General features: G+C 33.9%; 2 protein-coding genes across 3 annotated transcripts in view; one reads left to right on the forward strand and one right to left on the reverse strand.

Moving 5' to 3' along the window:
- The window catches only part of LOC135225653 (caskin-1-like), a 1,822,025-nt gene that overhangs the window by 189,205 nt on the left and 1,607,943 nt on the right, over nt 1-24,877 (forward strand). The gene's annotated exons all lie outside the window — the stretch shown is intronic.
- LOC135225652 (carboxypeptidase B-like) lies at nt 12,815-23,872 on the reverse strand. Its single transcript, XM_064264979.1, has 9 exons — nt 23,717-23,872; nt 22,697-22,900; nt 21,972-22,056; nt 19,371-19,534; nt 17,777-17,927; nt 15,735-15,870; nt 14,667-14,833; nt 14,210-14,294; nt 12,815-13,092 (listed from the first exon to the last, which is right to left on the reverse strand). The coding sequence occupies exons 1-9, from the start codon at nt 23,788-23,790 to the stop codon at nt 12,923-12,925; spliced, it is 1,236 nt and encodes a 411-aa protein (XP_064121049.1). The 5' UTR covers nt 23,791-23,872; the 3' UTR covers nt 12,815-12,922.

Raw genomic sequence — 24,877 nt, forward strand, 5'->3', positions numbered from 1 at the left:
GTCTTTATGGAATTTATTACTAGGTCTTTATGGAATTTATTACCAGGTCTTTATGGAATTTATTACTAGGTCTTTATGGAATTTATTACTAGGTCTTTATGGAATTTATTACTAGGTCTTTATGGAATTTATTACTAGGTCTTTATGGAATTTATTACCAGGTCTTTATGGAATTTATTACAGGTCTTTATGGAATTTATTACTAGGTCTTTATGGAATTTATTAATAGGTCTTTATGGAATTTATTACAGGTCTTTATGGAATTTATTACCAGGTCTTTATGGAATTTATTACCAGGTCTTTATGGAATTTATTACTAGGTCTTTATGGAATTTATTACCAGGTCTTTATGGAATTTATTACCAGGTCTTTATGGAATTTATTACTATGGTCTTTTATGGAATTTAATTACTAGGTTCTTTATGGAATTTATTACCAGGTCTTTATGGAATTTATTACTAGGTCTTTATGGAATTTATAACAGGGCCTTTTATGGAATGATTACAGGGTCTTTATGGAATTTATTACTAGGTCTTTTATGGAATTTATTACCAGGTCTTTATGGTTTATTTTACCAGGTCTTTTATGGAATTTATTACCAGGTCTTTATGGAATTTATTACCAGGTCTTTATGGAATTTATTACTAGGTCTTTATGTAAGTGTCTCAAGGGATACTACATTCAAAATTCTTTCTCAAAGGGGTATTTTCTTAAAGATATTTTATAGATATTCTGACGAAATTAGATGTTTTATTTTTATGCTCTCCTTCTTATCTCTGCCTTTCTATTATTTTTTACATCAGTTTGCTTTTTTATTTTTACGTCCGTTAACGAAACATACGCTTTCACTTTGCTTGAATGAACGAATGTGGGTCGGCGTTTGCCTTTCAAAGCGGGTATTATCCTCTCTCTCTCTCTCTCTCTCTCTCTCTCTCTCTCTCTCTTCTCTCTCTCCTCCTTCAAATTGCGTGCGTCAACTAAATTAATTGAGCTCCTCTCTTTCTCTCTCTCTCTCGTCAAATTTGCTGCTCACTAAATGTAATTGAGCTCTCTCTTTCTCTCTCTCTCTCTCTAACCCGTCTTCAGATTTTTTCTGCACCATGAAAGTAAAAAGGTCTCTCTCTCTCTCTCTCTCTCTCTCTCTCTCTCTCTCTCTCTATATGCTGTATCAACTTGAATGTAATTGATCCCCTCTCTCTCTCTCTCGTCTTAAAATTTTGTCTATCTGTCTCACGTTAAAGATTCTTATGCTAAGATTAAATATGCTAATAAAACAAAGAGAATGAGTAAACTTTAAACTCTCATGGTTACTATCGGATTCATTATAAAGTTTTTCCTTTAAATATAATTGCTGTGTGAATTAGCTTACAAGACAAAAATCCTCTAAAACTCATTTTAAAAAACTACCAGAGGTAGGAAAACAAACTAAAAATAAAAGGTTGAACTACATCCCCAAATTATCAAACATACCGTTATCCACGGACGCCTTAACCACTGCATCAAAATGCCAGTCAATAAAGATCCCTTGCACGAGCAATAAATGTTCGCCCAGCCCTGAGGAGGAGGAGGAGGAGGGGAGGATGATGATGTAGAGAAAATTGAATAAGTAAATCTGTGGAGCAGTAAACCAAACCGCCCCCCCCCCCCCCCCCCCCCCCCCCCCCCCACCTCCGCCTTTCTTGAGGAACACGGGAGATCATTCCGGAGGAGAATGAGAAAGCCTCTTTATTCATTGGGCCTCCTGGAGGCCTCAGAGGGAGGAGGAGGAGTCGACCATTACTCATAAGGTAAATATTAAGACTGAAGAGAAGGAGGGTGGATGGGGAATAATAGCATCAGGCAAAGACGGTGGATGAGAGGGAATTGGAAGAAAGAGGAGAGCGCCCCCCTGGGGGAGGGGGCCAAGAGAAGAATTTTCGTGGGTCGAAGGAGCGAGCGAGAGAGAGAGAGAGAGAGAGAGATGAGAGCAGCGAGGAGAGAGAGAGAGAGAAGATGAGAGAGAGAGAGAGTATGAAATATATGGGCGTAGTGGAAAAAAAAGGGGGGGAGGGGTATGAGAAATATGAGGGGAATATGGGGAAAAAGAGCGCGAGAAATATGAAGGGGGCTGAAGGGACTGAAGGGAAAGAGTGTGAGGAATATAAGGGGAACCGTAGCGGAAGAGTATGAGGTATAACGCGTGGATTATGACTGGAAAAATTATATGAATTATGAGGAGATTATGAGGAGGGAAAATGATGCGAATTGCGAGGAAGAAATGAGGAATAAATATGGAGAATAAGAGGGAAATATGACGGAAAAAGAATATGGGAAATATGAGTTAATTAAGGGTGGAAATAAAATGATAAGTATAAGATGCGAAGTTTAAGGATAATAAAAAAAAAAAAAAAAAAAATAGAGGTTGAAAAAGCACTGGAAGCATCTCAGCTTTCGCTTGAAGTCAAGAACTATGAGATTAAAAAAAAAAAAAAAGAGGTAAGGAGGGCAACTATCATATTACGAATTCCGGAGCCCGGGAAGTTATGTCGATACAGCGATTCAAAATGGGGCTTCTCAGAGAAGCCCGTGGCGATGTGGTAAGACGAATAATATTATACAGTTTTCTTCATCGAAATCCATTAGCTTAAATTTTCAAACATATTCAAATCGTAGACAACGCCAGCCTCTCGTATCGACCGTAACCTTAACCTATTCGCTGAAAACTATTTTTCTTTTTACCCATTACTCGCTAATTCTCCATTTTCCCTGGGCAAAATGAGGTTCCTTTCACGTCTCGACTTTATCCATTATATTCAAAATGGATTCTGTAAGGCTCTTAGCTTTGGACGAAAGAGAATTCGTAGTCGCGTAAGTCGGATATAATTAATTCCTTGTGAGCATGTTTCCTTTTTCATAGAAAATACGTAGAGGAGCAGACGTTGAGAGAGATAGTAAGAGGCTTTTGTACTAAACTTATTATTATTATTATTATTCTCAATAATATAATAATATACAAGATGGTTTTTTCAAGAAATGAAAATGAGAGAGAGAGAGAGAGAGAGAGAGAGAGAGAGAGAGAGAGAAGGAGAGAGAGAGAGAGAGAGAGAGAGAGAGAGAGAGAGAGAGAGAGAGAGAATTATGACAGTCCTCTCTACCGGAAATCATCAAAAAAGGAAGGACCATGTCGGAAATTTGGACATGGGACTATGGCATGCACCATTACTGGGCATTAGCAAAATCCAACTCAACTCTTGGTCTTCGCAAATCGAGCAGTGATGTTCTCGTATCCTGAAATGGAGAGAAGAGCTCCTAAAGCAGAGAATACTTACGCCTTTAGTGATGAGCCTCCAACTTAGAGAATTACTTTCAACTGTGTGAGGGGCTTCCAGAAGAATGAGAAGCTGGGTGAGCAACTCCCAGCTAAGTAAGAAACTCTCAGCTGAGTGAGGCATTCCCAGCTAAGTAAGACACTCTCAGCTGAGTGAGAAACTCCCAGCTAAGTATGACACTCTCACCTGATTCAGAAACTTCCAACTGAGAGAGAAAATAACAACTGAGAGGTTTCCAATGAAGTTAGGAACTTCCAAACTGATGAGAATCTTCCAGCCTAGTGAGGAGTTTCCAATTGATAGAGAAACTTCCAATTGAGTGGAAAACAATATCAGTGCTAAGCTTCCGAACTAAAGAGAAGCCTCCAGACGAGTGAGAAGCCTTCAGACGAGAAAGAGAAGCCTCCGAACGAGAGAGAAGCCTCCAGACGAGAGAGAACCCCCCGAACGAAAGAAAAGCTTCCAAACTAAAGAGAAGCTTCCAGACGAGAGAGTAACTCCCAAACGAGAGAGAAGTCTCCAAACAATAAGAGAACAATTCAGACGAGAGAGTAACTCCCAAACGAGAGAGAAGCCTCCAAACAAGAGAGAAGCTTCCAAACGAGAGGGAAGCTTCCAGACGAGAGAAAAGCCTCCAGATGAGAGAGAGAAGCTTCCAGATGAGAAAGAGAAGCTTCCAGACGAAAGAGAAGCTTCCAACCGGAAGGAGGCTTTGGACTTAGCGAGAAGCGTCCTACTGAGAGAGAAATTCAGTAATAATAATATGCCATTGTCCAAGGCTTGGGGCGTTTGTTCTCCTTAAGGACGCAGAGACCGTATTCATATAATAGGATTCTTGGATAGCAAAAGGAGTCCCCACCAGGAGGTTCTTGGTAGTTAGATCCTCTTAGGGAATAGGATAAGAGAAAATGGCGGAGATAGAAAATAACAATAATATATACTAAAATATTATTATTATCGCATCTATATTACTGAACTGGTAGATGGTAAAGGACAGTGATGAAATTAGGAGATGAATTAGGGTTTTTAGAAGACAAGCGATATTAGCCCGTGTTTAGGGCCTTAAGACAATGACCCACTCAAGAGACGATTATTGAAAATGCTGAAGTGAAATTTAGAATCGGCACCAGGAAGGGACATGCTTCGGTAATACTTGGATTCTTAAGATGAGCTCAAGAACTTCATAACTTTATAAATATCAACAATAACATTGCTGGTTTTAATATATTGATAGAAAGTTTATTTAATTATTGTGATCCAATTCACACAGAACAAGTTGAGTGAGTTTGTAAACAATAACTAAATAAAGGACGTGGAAGAAGAATGAATAAACTTTGTAAATAAAGACACAATGATGAATACATGCAAGGCATCATTGAAGGAACAAAGAAAAAAAGCTTTGATATTAGGGCCCTTAGCAAAAAATGATGTATTATTTTCTGATGGACTTGACAAAAACACTGCGTAATTGCTAGCACCTTTGCTGAAATGTAAAAGTAGGAATTCCCCTTATTCTCTAATTACGTTGCCTCCTGATCGCTAAGTTTTGTAACTGAAATTATTTTTTTAACTTATTATGCTCATTTAATTATCTTCTCAACGTGTGAAGAAGAAGTTCTGAAAGATTAAATTAAGCGATAACAGATCATATAAGTTTGAGTTTTATTTTTTTATTTTATTTATTCACTGCACGATTTGAACATCACACCCGACATGCATCGTTTCCCATTGCAAGGACGGGTCACAGAAAATTGAAATACGTTCCCCCTTCCGAATATTTTTATCCGAATTTCATCTTTTACAGCTCCTTTGCACAAAAGGGGAAAAATATGCATGGGCGGAGGGGAAACGATAAAAAAATTCTCTCCTTAAGTGGTCGCGAGCTTCTTGCGTAATCAAAAGGGGTTAAATTCTTAGTGGATTTCTATCACATTAAATGACACTGTATCCTGTAGAATAAAAGTGTGAAGGTGAACTGTCAGAAGATTTCTTTTTATGAAGTATAAGGTTCTTTAGTAAATAGATGTGGAAGTATCCATGAATTATTATTATTTTTTGGTGATAGTAATTGCATCCAGGAGAATGGAAAATGTATTATTATTTTGACAATTGCTTTAATAACAATTCCTCACAGTTAAACCATCATTAAAATATTAAAAGCACTTACCCTAGTCTTGATAATAAGGCGTTGGCTTGTGTAGATCATCAGCGTGATTTTCCCAAATACACATGTAACTGAAGTAAGGACTTCTCATATAAACTCAATAAAATAAATACCATAATCATTTTAAACATGATTCCTCTTCTTGGTATTAGTATGAGATATTTCAGGGTTTGCCTTTATTGAGGTCCCTTTACTCTCCTATATGCCCCACCTTTCAATCATTCCTATTAATCTCCATTTACTTAGAAGCAGTCTGTTTTCATTTCCATTATTCCACCTTTCCTTGTCTTATTTTCCTTCAGTGTTCTTCACGACCGTGAAACATACCCGTTACAGATAATGTAGTTGCGTTCATCACCATTTATGATATTGTTCTCATCACCTTCCTCCAAATTAGATATTTGTAAACAGCTCTAACCCCATATAATGAACCCAATGTGCTTGTACTTGGAATCTAAAAGTCTATACTTCTGTAAAGTTGTAATGTAACCAATCACCGAGTATTTACGGACGGATATATGAACTAGAGGGATAAAACTGATTCACCTCAAGCTTATTAAGTGATATTAACAACGCATGAATATTGCATAGAATGAATTAATTACGCAGATACCAGAAGCAATAATAAACCCCTGAGTTTGAATTTGATTGGTAATTATGGAAAGAAGAGGGAAAGTTAATTAAGCACTCGAATCTCAAATGGGGAGAGAGGGAGAGAGAGAGAGGATTAAAGAGAGCCAACGAAATGAAGAGAGATTAAAAAAACTTATTAATATTATGGTTATGATTTCTAACGGAAGATAATCTAGAGGAGTAGATTTGTTTTAAAAAATATTACCCATGACTTATACTTATTTATTCATATGGGACCCACACATGCTGTCATCGACCAATTTTGATTGATATCAGTGGAAGTATTTGTTAACATGTACAGTTAATATTAAAAAGTGAGGTTATCGAGAAATTAAGTGTATTTATACTATATATATATATATATATATATATATATATATATATATATATATATATATATGATATATATACACATATAAATATATGTGTGTGCAGCAATATTGATAGATAGGTAGATAGACAGATATAACGAAAGAAGCGGCATAGATTTTAAGATATTCGTAATTTTTCTCTGGCGTTTTTGACGGATAGATCTCGTAGCGCCAACTTCATTTTCAACAGCATCTCTTTCAGAAATTCGAGCAAAATGAAGTTAGGAGACATCAAAGATAAGTGATATTGCATTTCAAGAAGATGAAAATACATTACTGAATAAAAAATATTAAGAACTCAGAGATGCAAAACGCGAACCTGTCAAAGAAGCTGCCCTTAGCAGCTTCAAAAGTCATTATTGAGGCTCAGAGCTTCCTTATTTTGACTTACGTGTTGCCTAAGGCCTAATCCATCCTGGTGTCAGCCTCAGGCAAATGTGAGGAGTATTGGTATAATATTGCGAGGAAATTTAGGCCTAATATTGAAAGTCTGGAGATCGAATAGGCTTATTACAGCTATCAATGAAGTATGAAAAGCCCTGTTGAGACATATTTACTTTGCATTAGAATCCAAACCTTACTATCGATTATTGGAGCCTTTATTAAAACGTTTCAAATGATTGTTGGTGGAGATATTCTGGCTTCCATTTGTGAAAAGGAAAGAAAGACGAATGAATATCGGAGATCAGACATCTTGTTAAGTACAGTACATCCCTGAAACTAGAAGATTTAAGCAAACAAAAGACACGTATTCATTGAATTTAATGAATTGACTTAGCCCCATTATGGAGCCTAAAGGAAGGGAATAATTTTTATAAATGCCTGACACTAATGGAAGGTTATTGATGATCAAACAAAAGCCTAAAAAAATAAATAATTGAGACATGACACTGAAGAAATAGAAGATTATGTTTGGATACAACAGGTCATTATAGATCAATATAGCATTGTAATAGAAGTGACTAACTTCATATCAGAAACAGATTTATGCAGCTATATTGAAGAACTCATAAAAGGTGGTTAAGTTAATACCAAAGCAAATACCCAGGTAGAAAACGTAAAAGAAACAAGCACTTTATTCGGAAATATATTTCATCCGTTTTCAAGACAGACAGAGACAGAGACGGGTGACATCTTTACCTCCTCAAATCGTTATTGGTCTTTGGGAAGACAATAATAAAATCTGTGTTCGTCCCACAAAAAATAAATAAATAAATGAAACTAAAATTTAAAAAAAGAACAATCTGACCACCAATACACGAAGCTTTTCCTCACTATCAATAACTTCAGAAAATTCATTTATTTCGAATCTTGCCAAATAGAAAGAGGAGAGGAGAGAGAGAGAGAGAGAGAGAGAGAGAGAGAGAGAGGCAAATCCACGAAAAACGACTGGTATCACAGGCGTTTACCATCAATAAACAAAGTGAGAAAATTGGACAGAGGAACTTTATGGTAACAGGTGCGAGGTCATTGGACCGCAGCAGTGGCTCCGGGGCCAATTGCGTGACCTCGGTTACAGATGGGGCAGTTGTGAGAAGATCCAGTAAAGATGTTTTTATTCTTCTCTGCTTAGGAAACTCCCTTTCCATTTATTCTTGGTACCTGTATAAGAAACTAAGGTGCTCGTGCGTAAATACTGGAGACTGTAATACACGTTCTTATAAAACTGGTCTTTCATTCAACGAACTTACTTGGGGGAATGAGTTTGGTATGCGTTTGGATGGGTGACCTAGGGAGTGCCAGGCTCAGATGTCCTGTAGGATCCATGCCTCCTTTAACCACAAGAGCTGGGTATCGGGTTAAATACGTCATCCAAGAATTCAAGTTAAGGAATGTAAAAGGTATTAGTTTCTGTAACTAACGATTCATTATATTTTCATTATATTGGATGGAGTAATGCATTTGTGTATACTCTCATTACACATATACATACATACTTACATACACTCACTCTCATGGTTAGATAGATTCTATCTTTCTATCTATACACTGACAAGCATTTGAATGTGTGTATATATATGTATATGTATATATAATATTTTGAATATCTATATATATATATATATATCATATATATATATATATATATATAGGATTAGTTAGTACATGTAAATATGTCTATATATATATTATACCGATATTACTATACATGTATAAGTATAATATATATATAATTATATATATATATATATATATATATATATATATATATTATATATATATATATATATATATATATACATAATTAGGAATCCTATAGTTTGGGAGTCCTAACGAATGGTAACAGGTGCAGTTTAATAATATAATAATAATAATAATAATAATAATAATAATAATAATAATAATAATAACAAAGAAAAATCAAGCGACTGCTGTAATGTGGCGAACTCATATGGAGACCTAACGTTGTGCGCAGTTACTGTTATTTAGGAGCTTTCCATTTCCCATTACTGTTATTCCTATTTTTGTATGTTCCATTAAACGTAAATGCCGCGTTAACTTTCAGTACAGTCAAGATATCTGCTCGGTTTGCCTGCAATATCCTTTGTTGAATAGGTCAGTTATGGACCATATCTAAAACGAAAAGATAAATGTGAATAGGTCTCATAAAAACATAGGAATTATAAATATTGGTTTGGAAATTATTTTGCAGCCATATATTTTTGATTTTCAGTAATATTGCAGCATCCTGATAGCTTTCTGCTTATGTGATAATATATATATATATATATATTAGATATATATATATATATATATTGATATATATATATATATATATATATATATATATATATATATATATATATATATATATATATATATATATATATATATATATATATATATATATATATATACGTATATATATATATCGTATGGAAGAATGAGGATCTTCATCCTCAGTAATTGCGTTGCATAAATGAGAGCACGACGGAAGTTACTTAATTATTTAATCATTGCATAAAAGATAAGAAATAAATAAAAAGCCAGCCTAGCGTATTCCGGTCTTTTTCAAATTTCTAGTCGGTACGTTACATGTGTGTGCATGTTTGATGAAAAAAAATCTATTTTTCTACTAAAGTATCTTGAATAATTATTTTATACAGACGAAGAATAGAAGATATTTGAGCCTCAAATATGGCGTGAATGACAAAGAGCAATCCACTTAAAATCTTGATATTCGCTTTGAATTGTTCCCTAGCCTTAGTGAGGGGGACTCCCTCCATTAAAAGCTCGGAATGGAATCTGATAAACTGACTCCGTAGATTTCGAACCTAATCCCCTTTGTTGTTAGCGTACGTATAGATGCTAAGGGAAAGTAGATATCTGACATCTGGCTCTGCGAGAAAGATTTCCCGACAGGTATTTTGATTATTTATTGAATGCATCATAAAAGATACCATCTTGTAAACCTAAGTGACTATCAGTGAAAAGTTGTTGTCAATGGCCGTTATCCAAGAGGAATACCAGCCATTAATGTTTTATTATTTGGTTGAGAGCAGGGAAGAGAATATGAATTATTAAGAAGCCAGATATCATTGAATAAATTAGTATTTCAAGAATTAGATTTTTTTGAAGAATAGGCCCTGAATTCAGATCAAAGGCTAAATAGTTTTATCGCTATTGCACTTAGTTGTTTCTGTATCTCGTTTTCGTGATTTCTCGAATGTAAGTTAAACTGAATGGTTTCAAAATACTTTATATATATACATATATATATATATATATATATATATATATATATATATATATGCATATGTATATATATATAGATATATATATATATATATATATATATATAATATATATATAATAAAAATTGTTCCCAGATACATATGATTTATTTTAGCTGGCGTTTATCTACTTATTAATTTTTTTATGTTAGCTGTTAAGTATTCACTCGTAATTCATTGAAGTCCTTTTCATTTTGAGTTGCTTTATTTACTATTTTACAGTTATTTTTGTTTTAGATGGATAAGCAAAGTAACTCAAAGTACGAGTAGTATTGATGAAAAAATATCAAGGATTCACTATTTTTATACAAAAATATCCATCCATAACATACATCATTTTTCCAGGAAACGCGAATAGCATCTACTACCTTTTACGAAAACATGAGCACAGAGTATTTGGTTTTGAAGGAAACTTGCAGAGTATTCCATTTCTTAAGGGGACATGGCAAAGTATTTATTCCATGATGTAAAATATGAAAACAGTATTTTGCTGCTAGTCATGTAAAGACACTTTCAAGTTCATTGCTGTTGGAATAAATCATGGAAAGATTTCTTTAGGAATAAAAGAATCTGGGCAAATGAAAATCTCGTTTCTCTTACAGCACAAAAATAAATAAATAAATAAATAAATAAAAAAATGAAAAGGCTAGAAATCCAAGACCTAAAAAAAACTAAGATCGAAGAACGTTTGTTGTTTTATCCTAATGCAAAGTTGCGTAGGTTGATAGATTTTTTTTTTATATCCAGACTGGAAACGAGATTAGAATCAGGAATCGCTTCGGGAAATTTGATTTATCTCTTGAGGGGATCTGGAATCACTCGGAAAAGTAAAAGAAAAAAATTCTTCAGAGAGAGAGAGAGAGATAAAAATGGTCGACTTTCGATTTCGCTAAGCTCAGTTGTATGTGAGCTATTGATTTACATGTATTCACACACACACACATAAATATATATACTATACATACACACACACACACACACACACACACACATAATATATATATATATATATATATATATATATATATATATTATATATATATATGTACAGTTCTTTGCAATCGAAGCGTCATTGCCAAAATGTGTTACATTTCATCTTCAGCAATGATGTTATAGCATGAAACTGCAATAACTACGCCATGTACATGGATATTCAAAGGGCTTGTGTACAGATGATGTCTGACCTTTTTTCGTGATCACCCATCCAAGCACTGACTATACCCAACGTCAAACAACATTCACATCGTTCCCAGCTGATAGGATTGCTACGGTATGATAATTCTTGTTGTGACTGTCTTATCTGTGTTCTGTCAGGAGGAGGAGGGGAGGAGGAGGAGGAGGAGGAGGAGCGATATTCAGATTCATGCAGCTCTCGTGAATACTTCTAGGAAAAAACGCTGAAGCACAAACACGCACTTCGAACGAGAGAGAGAGAGAGAGAGAGAGAGAAGATCGCAACTTTGCAGGAGAGTGGCGAAGTTCCCTTCCCCCATTCACTGTGACTGAGAGGCTGGAATAAACCCGGAAATGCATCGCATGCTCCATTGTTTGTTTCCCTCCCATCGTGTTTGTATGTATATATATATATATATATATATATATATATATATATATATATATATGTATATAAATATGATATATTATATACATACATAATGTATGAATGTTATCAGATCACCGTGATTCATATACACGCATTAAGCTACAAATGTCCTTTAATATCGCTCTACCTCGGAATTAATATATTTTCAAATATGTCAACCGAAGGGGAATTTTTTTAGTTGATGAGAAATTCATCGTCTCATGGGCTCGAACCACGGAACCAAGAATTCAGGACGTACAGTGCCGCGCTTTTACCCACATGGCCTTCATTGGTGATTTATATATAAAGAATATAGGCACCTGTATAGATGAGCACGATAATACAATGATTTACGAGGAGCTGAAACAGAGCAGAATAAATTCTTACTCAGAATTGACAATGAGATCTAATCTTTTGTGTAATGTGAAGAAAATTGCTATGAACTTCGAAAGTTCTTTCCTTCTTTATTAATTAATCATTATTGTCACCTGCCTGTTCGTTATGAGATTCATTTGAATTTCTGCAAATAAATCTAGATTTAAGATACAACCTCATATTATTATGTAGGCGAGAGTGACGTAAAAAGAGGTTGAATTTAATGCTATACTGTATATTGTTTATACTTTACCCGAATTTGTTCAAGGATGGATTTGTGATAACTCTCTATAAAACTGTATGATCTTAACTGCAATATATTCATGGCAAGAAAATTTGGATGCCCTCGTATGACACGAATGATATTCTAATTCTAATGTCGTTTAATCCATGCTCACTGACTGTTAAATAAGTTGTAAAAGGCTGATTTCCGTTCAAAAAGGCTATATACTTTTCGGTAAATTTTAGCAGGTGCGGATGCCAAGCCTAACTCGAGTTCTTAGAGATGATTATTTATTTAAAAAAAGTTAATTTGAGAGTTTAAATTCCTGGAAAATATTTGCAGATCGCCTCAGCTCATAAAAACACGCACGCCAAGTTTCTAGAGCTGAAAAAAAGTTACACGTTTAGTAAAGGAAAAATACAGAGTTTCTATATCTGTTTATTAACAACGAAACCATAAATGAAAAGAAGAAGATGAGGGACACACGTCAGATGACTTCCTCCGAAGCCCTTTCGTACATTATTTTGGTAATTCACTCGATGGCCATGAGAGCAGCCCGTATGCCAGCCCAGGTCTCTTCAGCAGCTGGGAGGATTTCAGACTTAGGAAGAATGAAGGATGACCTATCTCGCAACTCCAGTCCGTAGGAGTGCACAATGCCTATTTTATAGCCCCAGTCGGCTGTTCCACCATTTGCTGGGTCTGGAAAGAGAAAATAGTCATTGCTGTGCCCTAAGTCTGGAAAAGATAGCAGTTTTAAAGGGTCAGTGTTTGTAGCTTTTTCTCAGTCTTCCCAGAGGTTTTTCTCAGAGTATTTTTCGGGGGAAACCAATTCTTCGTTGGACAAGTGGTTTTCGCGCTCGGCTACCAATCTAGTGGTCCGAAGTACGATTCTCGGCTCGGCCAACGTGGAATCAGAGGAATTTATATCTAGTGACAGAAATTCATTTCTCAATATAATGTGGTTCGGATCCCGCAATAAGCTGTAGGGCCCGTTGCTAGGTGACCAATTGGTTCCTAGCGACGTCAAAATATCTCATCCTTCGGGCCAGCCCTAGGAGAGCTGTTAATCAGCTCAGTGTTCTGGTAAAACTAAGATATACTTAACTTTTGGGGGGAAATGATAAGGTAATATTTGATTCCTATTGTTTCACTAACTGACAATATGAATATTAATCCCTCTACTTCGTGAGACTAGAAAATGTATTAGATTTTCTAAAATGATCACATTTTCTTAAAGAATGAGAGAGAAAATGTGAATTTGATAGACAAAGGCAGCAATCTAAGGTCTGATTTTCTATCAGCAAGTGACTAATCTGGCAAAAATATCTATTACTTGTTAAATATTGAATTCGTTTTGTGCGCCTTAATATATGACTCAAGGCTTCCTTTATAATTTGGCTACTATATATACATACATATATATTATCTATATACATTCATATATTGATAATACTTATATTTATGTATATATATTATGTGTAATCATGTATGTATGTATGTATGTATGTATGTATGTATGTATGTATGTATATTAGAGAGATAGTAAAGGAAGCCTCGAGTTTAGAGAGACCATGTTGTTTGGATGATAAAGTATCTTTAAGTGCTTTTGTATAACTTGAATGAAAGCAAACTTCTTTATTACGCTCTTCATATATTGAGACGTACGAAACGTTTCCAGAATTTAACAATAAATATTTCTTGGCAGATCATACGTATAAATATATGTTTGTGTGTGTATGAGTATGTTATACATACACGCACACACACATACACATACACGAAGTAAATCAGACCCACTTCTAATGTAAAAACTTACAGATGGTAGAGGCGATAGGTCCGTAATCAAATGTCTCTCCGTGGGTCGCTTTAATGGCGTCGCAGCCGATCTTGGACACTGACTCCTGTGGAAGAAGTTTGAAATTATTTATAAAATATATACAATCACTACAAAGCTACTTCAGTCATCCATTCAGAATTGGAAGTCAGACCAATGATTTTTTATATTCTTCTCTGGGGATCTGTAGAACGTATTTATAGAAGTCTGAGATTTCCAGATTTCCAGATCCTGTTGAGTGGGGTTGGGGCGGGATGGGTGGGGGGGCGATGTGGATTGTGTGTGGGTTGAAGTCAGAAAGGGTATCCGTCGGTAAAACATCTGCCAAAAATAATGATGAAATGAACCGTTCAATGGGTGGAGTTGGAAAAGGCTAATTGAAAACGGCGACCCCGACTAGGGAGATAAACCGAATAAGAATAAGAAAAAACAGACTTACCAGAACGTCATTTTCTGGTGCTAACTCGAACGTCCATCCGAAGACGTGCATCCATAGCTGACTGTAGGAGTGGAGGTTGAAGTAAGCGTTGACCTTCTGATGTTGCGTAAGGGACTCTATGTAGTCCGACACTGCTTTGCTTTCTGGCTCACTGAAAGGCGCGGTGCCTAGCAAAGTATAATATGATATTATATAATATATATATTATATATATATATATATTATATATACTATATATATTATCTATATATATAATATATAATAAGATGGTCATATCACATTACCGTGATTCATATACATACATCGAGTTACAAATGTCCTTTAATATCTAATTCGCTCTACCTCGGAATTGATATATTTTAATATGTTTAACCGAAGGGGAATTTTCTAGTCGATAAGAGATTTGTTGGCTCACGGGCGCGAAGCATCGACACCAACAAATCCAGGACGCACAGTGAAGCCTTATATATAATATATATATATATATATATATATATATATATATATATATATATATATATATATATCGTATTAAGGTAAACATTTATTTTTACCTAACAGATATGAGTATATGATATTGATAATCGACGGACAAAGTTATATGATATATATTTTATATATATATATATATATATATATATATATATATATATATATATATATATATACATACACTATATACATCGAGCTACAAATGTCCTTTAATATCTAATTTCTCTACCTCGGAATTTAATATATTTTCATATATGTTAACCGAAGGGAAATTTTTCAGTCGATAAGAAACGTTGTATTTACCCTAAACAATATATATGGTATTGATAATCAACGGAGAAAAATATACAACTATCGTACAGTAAATTTCCTCTTCAATCATTTTGCAACAGATTAAAATCGATTGACAGAAATTCCATTCGTGAAAGTCATGGAACGTGATCGTGGACACGAATTTCAACTACTGTGCAGACGTCTTTGTAACTAGTAATTCACCAATATCTTCGAATTCCAAGCTAAAGTGTTCTGTTTGGAGAGAGATAGGATCAGCTGTCTGCTAATTTCCTTGTTCCTTACCTCTGTAGGCATCGCTGCAGGGATCAGTTGACGAATAAGGTCCATCCCAGTGACCGTCGTCTTGGTTCCTGTTCAGATCGACTCCGATGCAAAATGGGTCAGAGGTCGGGGCGCGGTTTTTCCGCCACATCCGGTCCTGACAAAAAAAAAAAAATCAAAAAATAAATAAATAAATAATTAATTAAATAAAAAAAATAAAAAAATAAAAAAAATAAATAGATAATAAAAAAATCAAAACTGCCTTAGGGAATTCAGTGATCTGCGTCATAATGTATCATTGTGTTGTCGAGTTACGGTATTGCGTTTATAAGAAAGTTGTAGCAGGAGACGTTATATTGGGCCGTCAGCGGATGAGGTGGATGGATGTGGTGAGGAGGGGTATGGGTGAGGTGGGGTTGGGGGGAAGAAGATGCAAGGACTCGAAATAGAATGAGAAAGCTGACTCGAGCGGCCGACCCTGCTATTCAATGGGATTAATAAGGTCTAAAGAAGAGGAAAATTATATATATATATCTATATATATATTATATATATATATATATATATATTTATATATTTTGTGTGTGACCTTTATCAATGAAACGCCAGTTCGATGCAATTAATTAGTCAAATGTAGCTTCATTATTGCGTATAAACCAAAACGATCCTGGTTTTGTTTATTAAATACTTCATTATGAATGTATGGAAATTAATTCATTATAACTTCATTTCTGGTTCTCATTACTATTTATTTATTGAACTTTCTGAACTTTCCAAAAAAAAAACAGAAAAAACAAATACTATTACCTAAAAGGGTAGAAAAAAATAATGGGTACATTGATTAAATTATATTTTCATAATCGTTCAGTAACTTCTGCGTTTAACGTTTGTCATGACGGAAATGGGGTCGTAATCAACTGTAATTAATGGGGCTTTTACCAATAACGCTCTTGTATTTGAAAGGGTGATGCGTTGGTCTAACTGTTGACTGTGCTCGTACATTATTAGAACTGTTTTTGCCGCTGTATAGCTATTATTATTATTATTATTATTATTATTATTATTATTATTATTATTATTATTATAGAAACAAATCCACAGGCATGTTTATGTATCAGTAAATGTGTGTACACATACATAACTGTGGATTATTATTATTATTATTATTATTATTATTATTATTATTATTATTATTATTATTATTATTATAGAAAGAAATCCACAGCTATGTATATGTATCAGTAAAGTTTTGTCTATAAATGTCTGTACATATACATAACTGTGGACTATAATAATAATAATAATAATAATAATAATAATATATATATAATAATATAATTATTATTATTATTATTATTATTATTATTATTATTATTATTATTTTTATTATTATTATTATTATTTTATGTTGGTATTGATAATGTTACAGGCTTTCATTGTTATCATTTTCATTGTCATCATATTCATATAATTTTGTTTTTTATTATGTAATAATAAAAATAATGTTGATAACGGGATACAATGATATTCTCATCAATGTCATCATAAACCTTTATCATCATTAAATAACGATAATAACTTAATGTGAATATGGTGGTAATGAAAATAATAACAATGAAAACTGCTTATCATTATTATAACCACCATAAAATAGTGCCAATAATTAAGTAATTGTTATTATTATTATTATTGTTATTATTATTATTATTATTATTATTATTATTATTATTATTATTATTATTATTATTATTGAAAAGTAAATCCACAATAGTATGTTTGTTTGATTTTGTTAATTAAAATAACAGACAGACATACTATTGTGGATTTACTTTTCCATTTTATTGGCTCGTGTGATTATGAATTTTTTTTCTTTTTTTTGAATTACTTATTATTATTATTATTATTATTATTATTATGCGAATAATAATATTAGAAGTTATTGTCATTATTTTCATAAATAATAATTACATCTTACATCAATTTGTCGATAGTTCTCTCAGCTATTGTTTTTTGAAATGGTCACTCTCACTTTTAATTGGTTTTTTATTTTTTGATGTACTCACATCAGTCCAGGTGAAGGAATATCCATCTGGGTTGTAGACGGGCATCAGATAAATGTCGTACTTATCCAAGAGCTCGGTGACCTCCTGGTCTTTGCCATATTCCTTCGTCAAATGATCCAGCCCGTAGACACAGGTCGAGTGAGTGATCCACCTGTTCATCAATAACAAGTAACAAGAAAAAATACAATAGTTTTATAGTGAAGTTGGGTAGGGTAACGTTCCTGCGTCTTCCAGGTTTATTGTTATTATGGGTATTACCAAAAAAAAAAATTAAAGTTCTCAAAAAAGAAAAATATAATATACATAACATTATATATATTATATATATATATAGTTATATATATATATATATATATATATATATACATCGTATGGATGTATGATAGATATATATATAATATAATATTATATATATATATCGACACACAAACACAACCCACACACATATTATATATATATATATATCTATATATATATATTGTTTTTATAATATATATATATCTATCTAGATATATATATAATATTTATATATGCAAGGTGTCCATAAAGTCCCAGTACCATAGAAGTATTTATTGTTCAGAAACCATATAACATAGAGTAATGTTCTACATTTCTTCAAGTTTACATATCGTCTCGACATTGTGAGGGCAACTGGAGGTGCACATGTGGAACGTATTGTATGAAGTACTCTGAATGTAAACCTGAGGAAATGTAGAACGTTCTATTAAAAAAACTGCATTACTCTATGTTATATGGTTTCTGAACAATAAATACTTGTAATGATGTCTGGGACTTTATGGAAACACTGTATATATATCCTTTATACATTTAGAGAAGTATGGTTAAAGTTAAAAAACGTAGGCTTGCTGTAACTCCTCTATTTTAAAACTTAAATATGTTAGGCATTTTCACTTTAGTTAATATTATTTAATGGATTAAATAATATTAAGGTTGTAATGCTTTTACAATTGTTCCTTTATGACAAATTCATTACGGCCACCGCTACCGCAAAAAAGAAAGTAGGAAGAGATTTTATCTATATCAAAATATATAGACTAGGTGGGAAAGTATTTACATGTAATTATATAAATTTTTAGATAGAGTACTTATACTCTTAGAAGTTGTTTCTCGCTGGACGAGTGATTTACGTGCTCACTTACCGTTTGGGTAGTCCTGAGTTCGATTCCCCGCCCTGCCAGATTGGAATTAGAGTAATTAGTTTCTCGATATAATGTGGTTCGGATCCCACAATAAGCTGTGGGACCTGTTGCTGGGTAATCAGTTGGTTCCTAGCCATGTATATATATATATATATATATAATATATATATATATATATATATATATATATATATATATATATATATATCTAATGCTTCGGGTCAGCCCTAGGAGAGCTGTTAATCAGGCCAGTGGTCTGGTTAAACTAAGACATACTTGACTTTATACTGTTCGATGCCAAGTTTCCCATCCTTTCCTATCGTTCTTACGGATTGCAATGGTAAAAGATGTTATCCTAAGCATCAGTGACCTTCGTGGTTTCAGCGTCGCTCTGCAATATCAAATGAGTTAGTCAGTGCATCAGAATGACTTACTCCCTCGCGTGAATGCCGCAGTCAATCCAAGCAATTGGCTTCTCAGCTCCGCCCGGGACGGAAAGAATGTTGACCCAAAGGTCGCGACCTTCCAATGATTTCCCAATTGACTCGATGGTGACCCAGTCGTAGTTGGCGGCTGTCTCCTTCATGAAGGCTTCGATCTGTCAAGTGTCGAAGAAGGGGTAGATAGTAGTACGTCACTTATAATGCTGGCAGGTTGATATATGTTCATAGATGCTTCGAAGTAAGGTGAGCATTATGTTCAGGGTTTTTACTATGCTACTAAGACAACTGTCATGATTTTTAATTAATAAAAACATTCTCACTCAAAGTGTTGCAGATTTCACTGCCTGGAGGTCTTTTGCAATTCATTCTCCACCATTTCAACATCAATTTGCTGCACGAGTTATAATACTTATATAATGGAAGAAAGTAATTTCTGGTAATAATTATTATTCAGTCATGGGTTTTTCACATATCTGTTTAACAGAAGCCAAAGTCATCTCGTACACCTTTGCCCAAATATAGATTAAATGGAAGCAACATCACGCCAAAAATATACAAAGATCACTTACCAAGAACAAGAGTTCTGGAGAATATTTATAAAGGTTTTCCTACATGAAAAGGGAAGATTAAAATCCCCCTTAACCTGAAATATTCGTCATTCCGATCCTTTTACAAGGCGTGGACAGGAGAACGGGGGGTGAAGGTGGGGGATTGTCAGGAAGAAAGGGAAGGGAAGATTTATTGGATTATAGACAGAGAATAGAATTTTAGACCCTCTTTTATTTGTATTTAAATGAAAAAGGTCGCCAGCTACGAGACCCCCGAAAGGGAGAGTGTGCTGGTCACACGACAGGAATTCAAGGAAGGCGCAGAATGCTTTGTGAAAGTGGTTTTTAGCTTTCCTTGCGCTGTTCACGAATGACATCTGTTCTGGGATTGGATGGTATCAGTTATTCGTACTTGTCGCTCGCTAGACGTAATAAGATTTATATCCATGTAATTACTTATGAAACTGAAATTGAAGACTGTGGAGAACACTCCTGTTTTGTAAATATTAGGATAAAGCAGGACCATTTTCTAGAATGAAAATATTGATAAATTGTCAGAAAACAAATATAAATCCATTAAACTGTATGATGGGGACAGTAGTTCTCGTAAAGCTAATAAATTCCTATTTCAGTTTTAACCATATATCGGGTCTTATAATATCCTCTAAAAACACATTACTAACGATGTCTTATGAAGACTACTACTTGATGAAAGTAGGTTAATGTACTAAGAAATACAAACAACGGCGTTAATAATGCGCAGTTAAAAAAAATATCATCATCCAGCTCTAGTGGGTTACCAGTGATATTGATCCATCAGCGGACGTGAGCTAAAAATTTTGCAATAGTATCCAGCTAAAAGTAATATTTCCCCGTTAACGTCCTGCAACGTAATATTATATCCTAACGATTGTTTGGATGACATAAAAACGGTGACGCACTCCCCATTCACACATCGCCGAATAAATACAAAAATATAGATAAAAATTGCAATAACACGTCATTAAGATCAATAATTCCTCGTTAACCTCATGCGCAAACCTATGCGTTATTGATTGTTGAATTGACATAACAAGACATATTAACCTTTCCCCCTCGACCCGTAAATAAAGGGAAATATTGGCAGCGGTATGCAATCAAGAGTAATATTTCTTCGTTAACCTCAACGCTCGTCGTTTAAAAGTGAATGCAATCATGGGTGACGTAAATCTACGGGAATTTCAAACAAAGCAAGCAGTTTGATTGTTCATCCGTTTGCGTCAGAAATACGCGTTTCCTTTTTTTTTTTTTTTTCCTTTTTTTTTATACAGTAACTCGCTCAGGAAATTGGTGTAGCAGTGGTGGAGAGGTATTGCATAAGACTTCCATGCAGTGAAATCTGCAATACTTTGAGCAAGAATGCTTTTAGTCATTAAATATTATGACGGTAATGATAGGGTTTTATTGCAGTAGTTAGATAAATATAATGAAACGCAGTTACGGAAATATATAGAAATTTCAAGAATAATCAGGGAGGAAAATCACTTATATGTATTCGAATACATTCTCTCTCTCTCTCTCTCTCTCTCTCTCTCTCTCTCTCTCTCTCTCTCTCTCTCTGATGTACGAACTATGCATTGTTACTGTTTACGTTAGGTAACGGTAGCTGATTTCAGAATTAGGAGTTTTTTTTTTTTAACTTTCTAACCTTATCTTCTGATAGCAGTATTTACCTCTCTTCTGCTTTAACCAATTTTTCATATAAATATAAATGAAAAAGTTTGAAATTTTTCTCTGTCTGTAACCCATTAGATCTCTCTCTCTCTCTCTCTCTCTCTCTCTCTCTCTCTCTCTCTCTCTCTCTCTCTCTCTCACAAACTCCCAATTTCCTTCCCACACCGTGCGTAGATTTCAGAAAGATCAATAATGATTTGTTTTTGTTAAAAAAAAACATAGTTTTAGAACATAGTTCTATAATAAAAACTGTCGTAAAAACGCGATTCATAAATAGTCAAGTCTATAATCATATCACACTGGTACAATCATATCACACTGGTACAATTACCGTTTCTAGATCATTGTAGTCGTCGATAGTAATTCCAGTTGATGATTTTCTTTGCCTCAAATTATTTCGTTCTTCGTCAATGGGGCTGAAAAGGGGGAATTGGATGGGCGGATTAGAACCTCATAATATTCATTTTTTGAAAAAGGATTGTGATATATTTTCATGAATCTTTTCATGACGCCACAGGAAAAGTACTAGGTGTTTCATTTGAAATTTCTCCTTTTCCTTTGCTAAAGGTGATGCATATATATATTATATATATATATATATATATATATATATATATATATATATATGTATATATATATATATATATATATATATATATATATATATATATATATAAAGTGTTTGCAGTTTTATGTAAGAAGATCATATTTTAAATGGTATATAATATATGATAAATAATACATGTATACTATACGTATGAATGAGCATGAATACGTTCAACGCAAACGTATGCAGTTGTTCTTAAGAAAATATTTGTTTTATTATTATATGATATATGAAATATAATGTATTCATATATATATATGTGTGTGTGTGTGTGTAATACATACATAAACACACACACGACATATATCACATATATATACATATATATATATAAATATATATATATACATATGTATATGTATATATATGCATATATGTATGATGTGCATGAATACGACGAATACAGGATTTTGGATATCTGTGCGCGTTACCCAAAACATGAAACGCACCTCTGGAGGTCCTCGGTTTGTACCCTGAAATTCAGGTTGAGCGCCGCCAGCGTCTTGCCTAGGCTCCGTCGCAGCTGCGGTGTCACCCTGACATCCACCCAAGTCCTCCCCGAAGCCCAGACGTCCAAATCTAAATTCTTGATGATGGCCCTGACGTCATCCAGCTGAGCTGCAGTAATATCATCCACGCGCCACAACTGATGGCTTTTTAAGAAGAAATAAATTATTAAAAAAATGAGAGAGAGAGAGAGAGAGAGAGAGTTTCTGTTTTTTTTTTTTTTTATTTATATTTTTTTTTGAGACAAAACTGAGAAGTGATTTTCAGGAGTGTCTTCGAAGATGTGTTTGCGTTATAGAATATCTCCTTTTAAGCAGAATTTTGATTAATATACACAAATGCAGGGATAAGCACTATTACTCCTAAGGACAGATGAAACTGTTTTGTTTACAATTTGAAAATGTACTTGGAACAGAATTGCGATGAATACATGTAAAGATAGGGATAAATATAATTTCTAAGACATATGAAACCATCCCTAGAATTTCGTCTAAATGATTGAAGACAATAGTGACAATGAAAATTCATAAGGAATAGACATATTGAACGACCTGCCGTTTTGTTTGATTGATTCCAATATAAGTAAACATGCATGTAACTAAACACCTCTAATTATACCTTAAACATATCAGAATATTAAACGAGTTTTCTATAAACATAAGCTTAGACGTAGTTGAACTCTTCCATTCATAGCTGGAACATAACAATACATTAATTTTCGAATATGCATAAGCTCGCAGGCAATTATTTCAGTTACATACCTCACATACCTCAGAATATTTAATGGCTTTCCCAATATATGCTAAGGTATAAATATTTATTTTATCTTACAACACACATCAGAGGATAAGTCGAGTGTTGTAAACCAGTGGCGGCCAAGATAAGGCGAGAAAAATATTCGGATATAAAATATAATTTCCGTATTCTTCATTTCCATGCGAAAATGTTCCACGGAGACTCACCCTTTATAATCGACAGTGTAGGCACTGCACAGTGCCACAAACACCAGCGAAGCGAAGACTCGAACGCCTTTCATGGCTAATTGAGGAGAAGCATTACTCACCTGGGCAGGTGTTATATACGCGACGTACAGCAATTACGTACCTTCCCCACTCTAAGTGTATTACGTACCTTCCCCACTCTAAGTGTATTCACCCACGTACCTTCCTTATCACTTGAGACTGCAATCAGCTGTCACCGTTCGAGGAATTGCAATAGTTTAGTTTTTCAATTGTTTTTTTATTTATAACTTGCCATGAGAACTAGAGGTCATCTTGCCATGTCCTTAATGGAAGGTAACCTTGAAATGTCTTGTGTAATTAAATATGCTATTTGAAGTAGTATTTGTTAAAAGGCTGGGCTAATCCTAAAATGACTCATTAATATCTATGGTGACAACAGGCTGCTTATTGGCAACATTTTCAAAGAATGAAAAATGTCGATTATACACAGAACGTTGAATTGAATATTTGGTTACTCTTACTTTGTTGTTGTCTTTCGCCTTTAGTGTCATCATCATCATTATTATTCAGTTACGGATCTTTATCCGAAGATTGGCAACCACTGATAAAGTTTGCAGTAACTAAGCAGCCGTTCTTGTTTTTTTTTTTTCCAATCATGGCCTTTTTTTCCCTCTCTCTGTGAGATATTATTGAATCAAAACCATCTGGACTGAACCGGGTTTATAACAGATCCATTTATTCCCAAGAGTTCAGTTTCTTACCACTCACGAAAAAAACTTAAATGGTTTTAATCATTTGGAAAACCAGCGAATTCCGTTCTTATCCCAGTTGCATCGAGAACCATGGGTTAGGGTACGCGAGTGTATGCAATAAAAGAAAATAGTTTTCATATTCATACTCGATACTTAGTAGGTCAGAGAGCTTCCATAAGATATGGCTCGAGTTTGTTGTGAAACTCTCCAGAATTTTGGAACGGGAGATGGAGACGCAAGCGGAAGGCCACCATACTATAATATATATATATAATATATATACTATATATATATATATATATATATAGATATATATATATATATATTTATATATATATTAGACATTTATATATAATATATAATACATATATATGGTATATATAAATAATTATATTATATTATATATAAT

This window comes from Macrobrachium nipponense, chromosome 13 (assembly GCF_015104395.2).
Source record: "Macrobrachium nipponense isolate FS-2020 chromosome 13, ASM1510439v2, whole genome shotgun sequence".
Taxonomy (NCBI): Eukaryota; Metazoa; Arthropoda; class Malacostraca; order Decapoda; family Palaemonidae; genus Macrobrachium; species Macrobrachium nipponense.

Bases quoted from the DNA above. Each gene is read 5' to 3' on its own strand.
- LOC135225652 (XM_064264979.1), bottom strand. From the start codon at position 23,790: ATGAAAGGCGTTCGAGTCTTCGCTTCGCTGGTGTTTGTGGCACTGTGC. The intron at 22,901-23,716 runs GTGAGTCTCCGT...CTTCTTAAAAAG, and splicing joins TACACTGTCGATTATAAAGG to CCATCAGTTGTGGCGCGTGG. The intron at 22,057-22,696 runs GTGCGTTTCATG...CCCCCTTTTCAG, and splicing joins CAAACCGAGGACCTCCAGAG to CCCCATTGACGAAGAACGAA.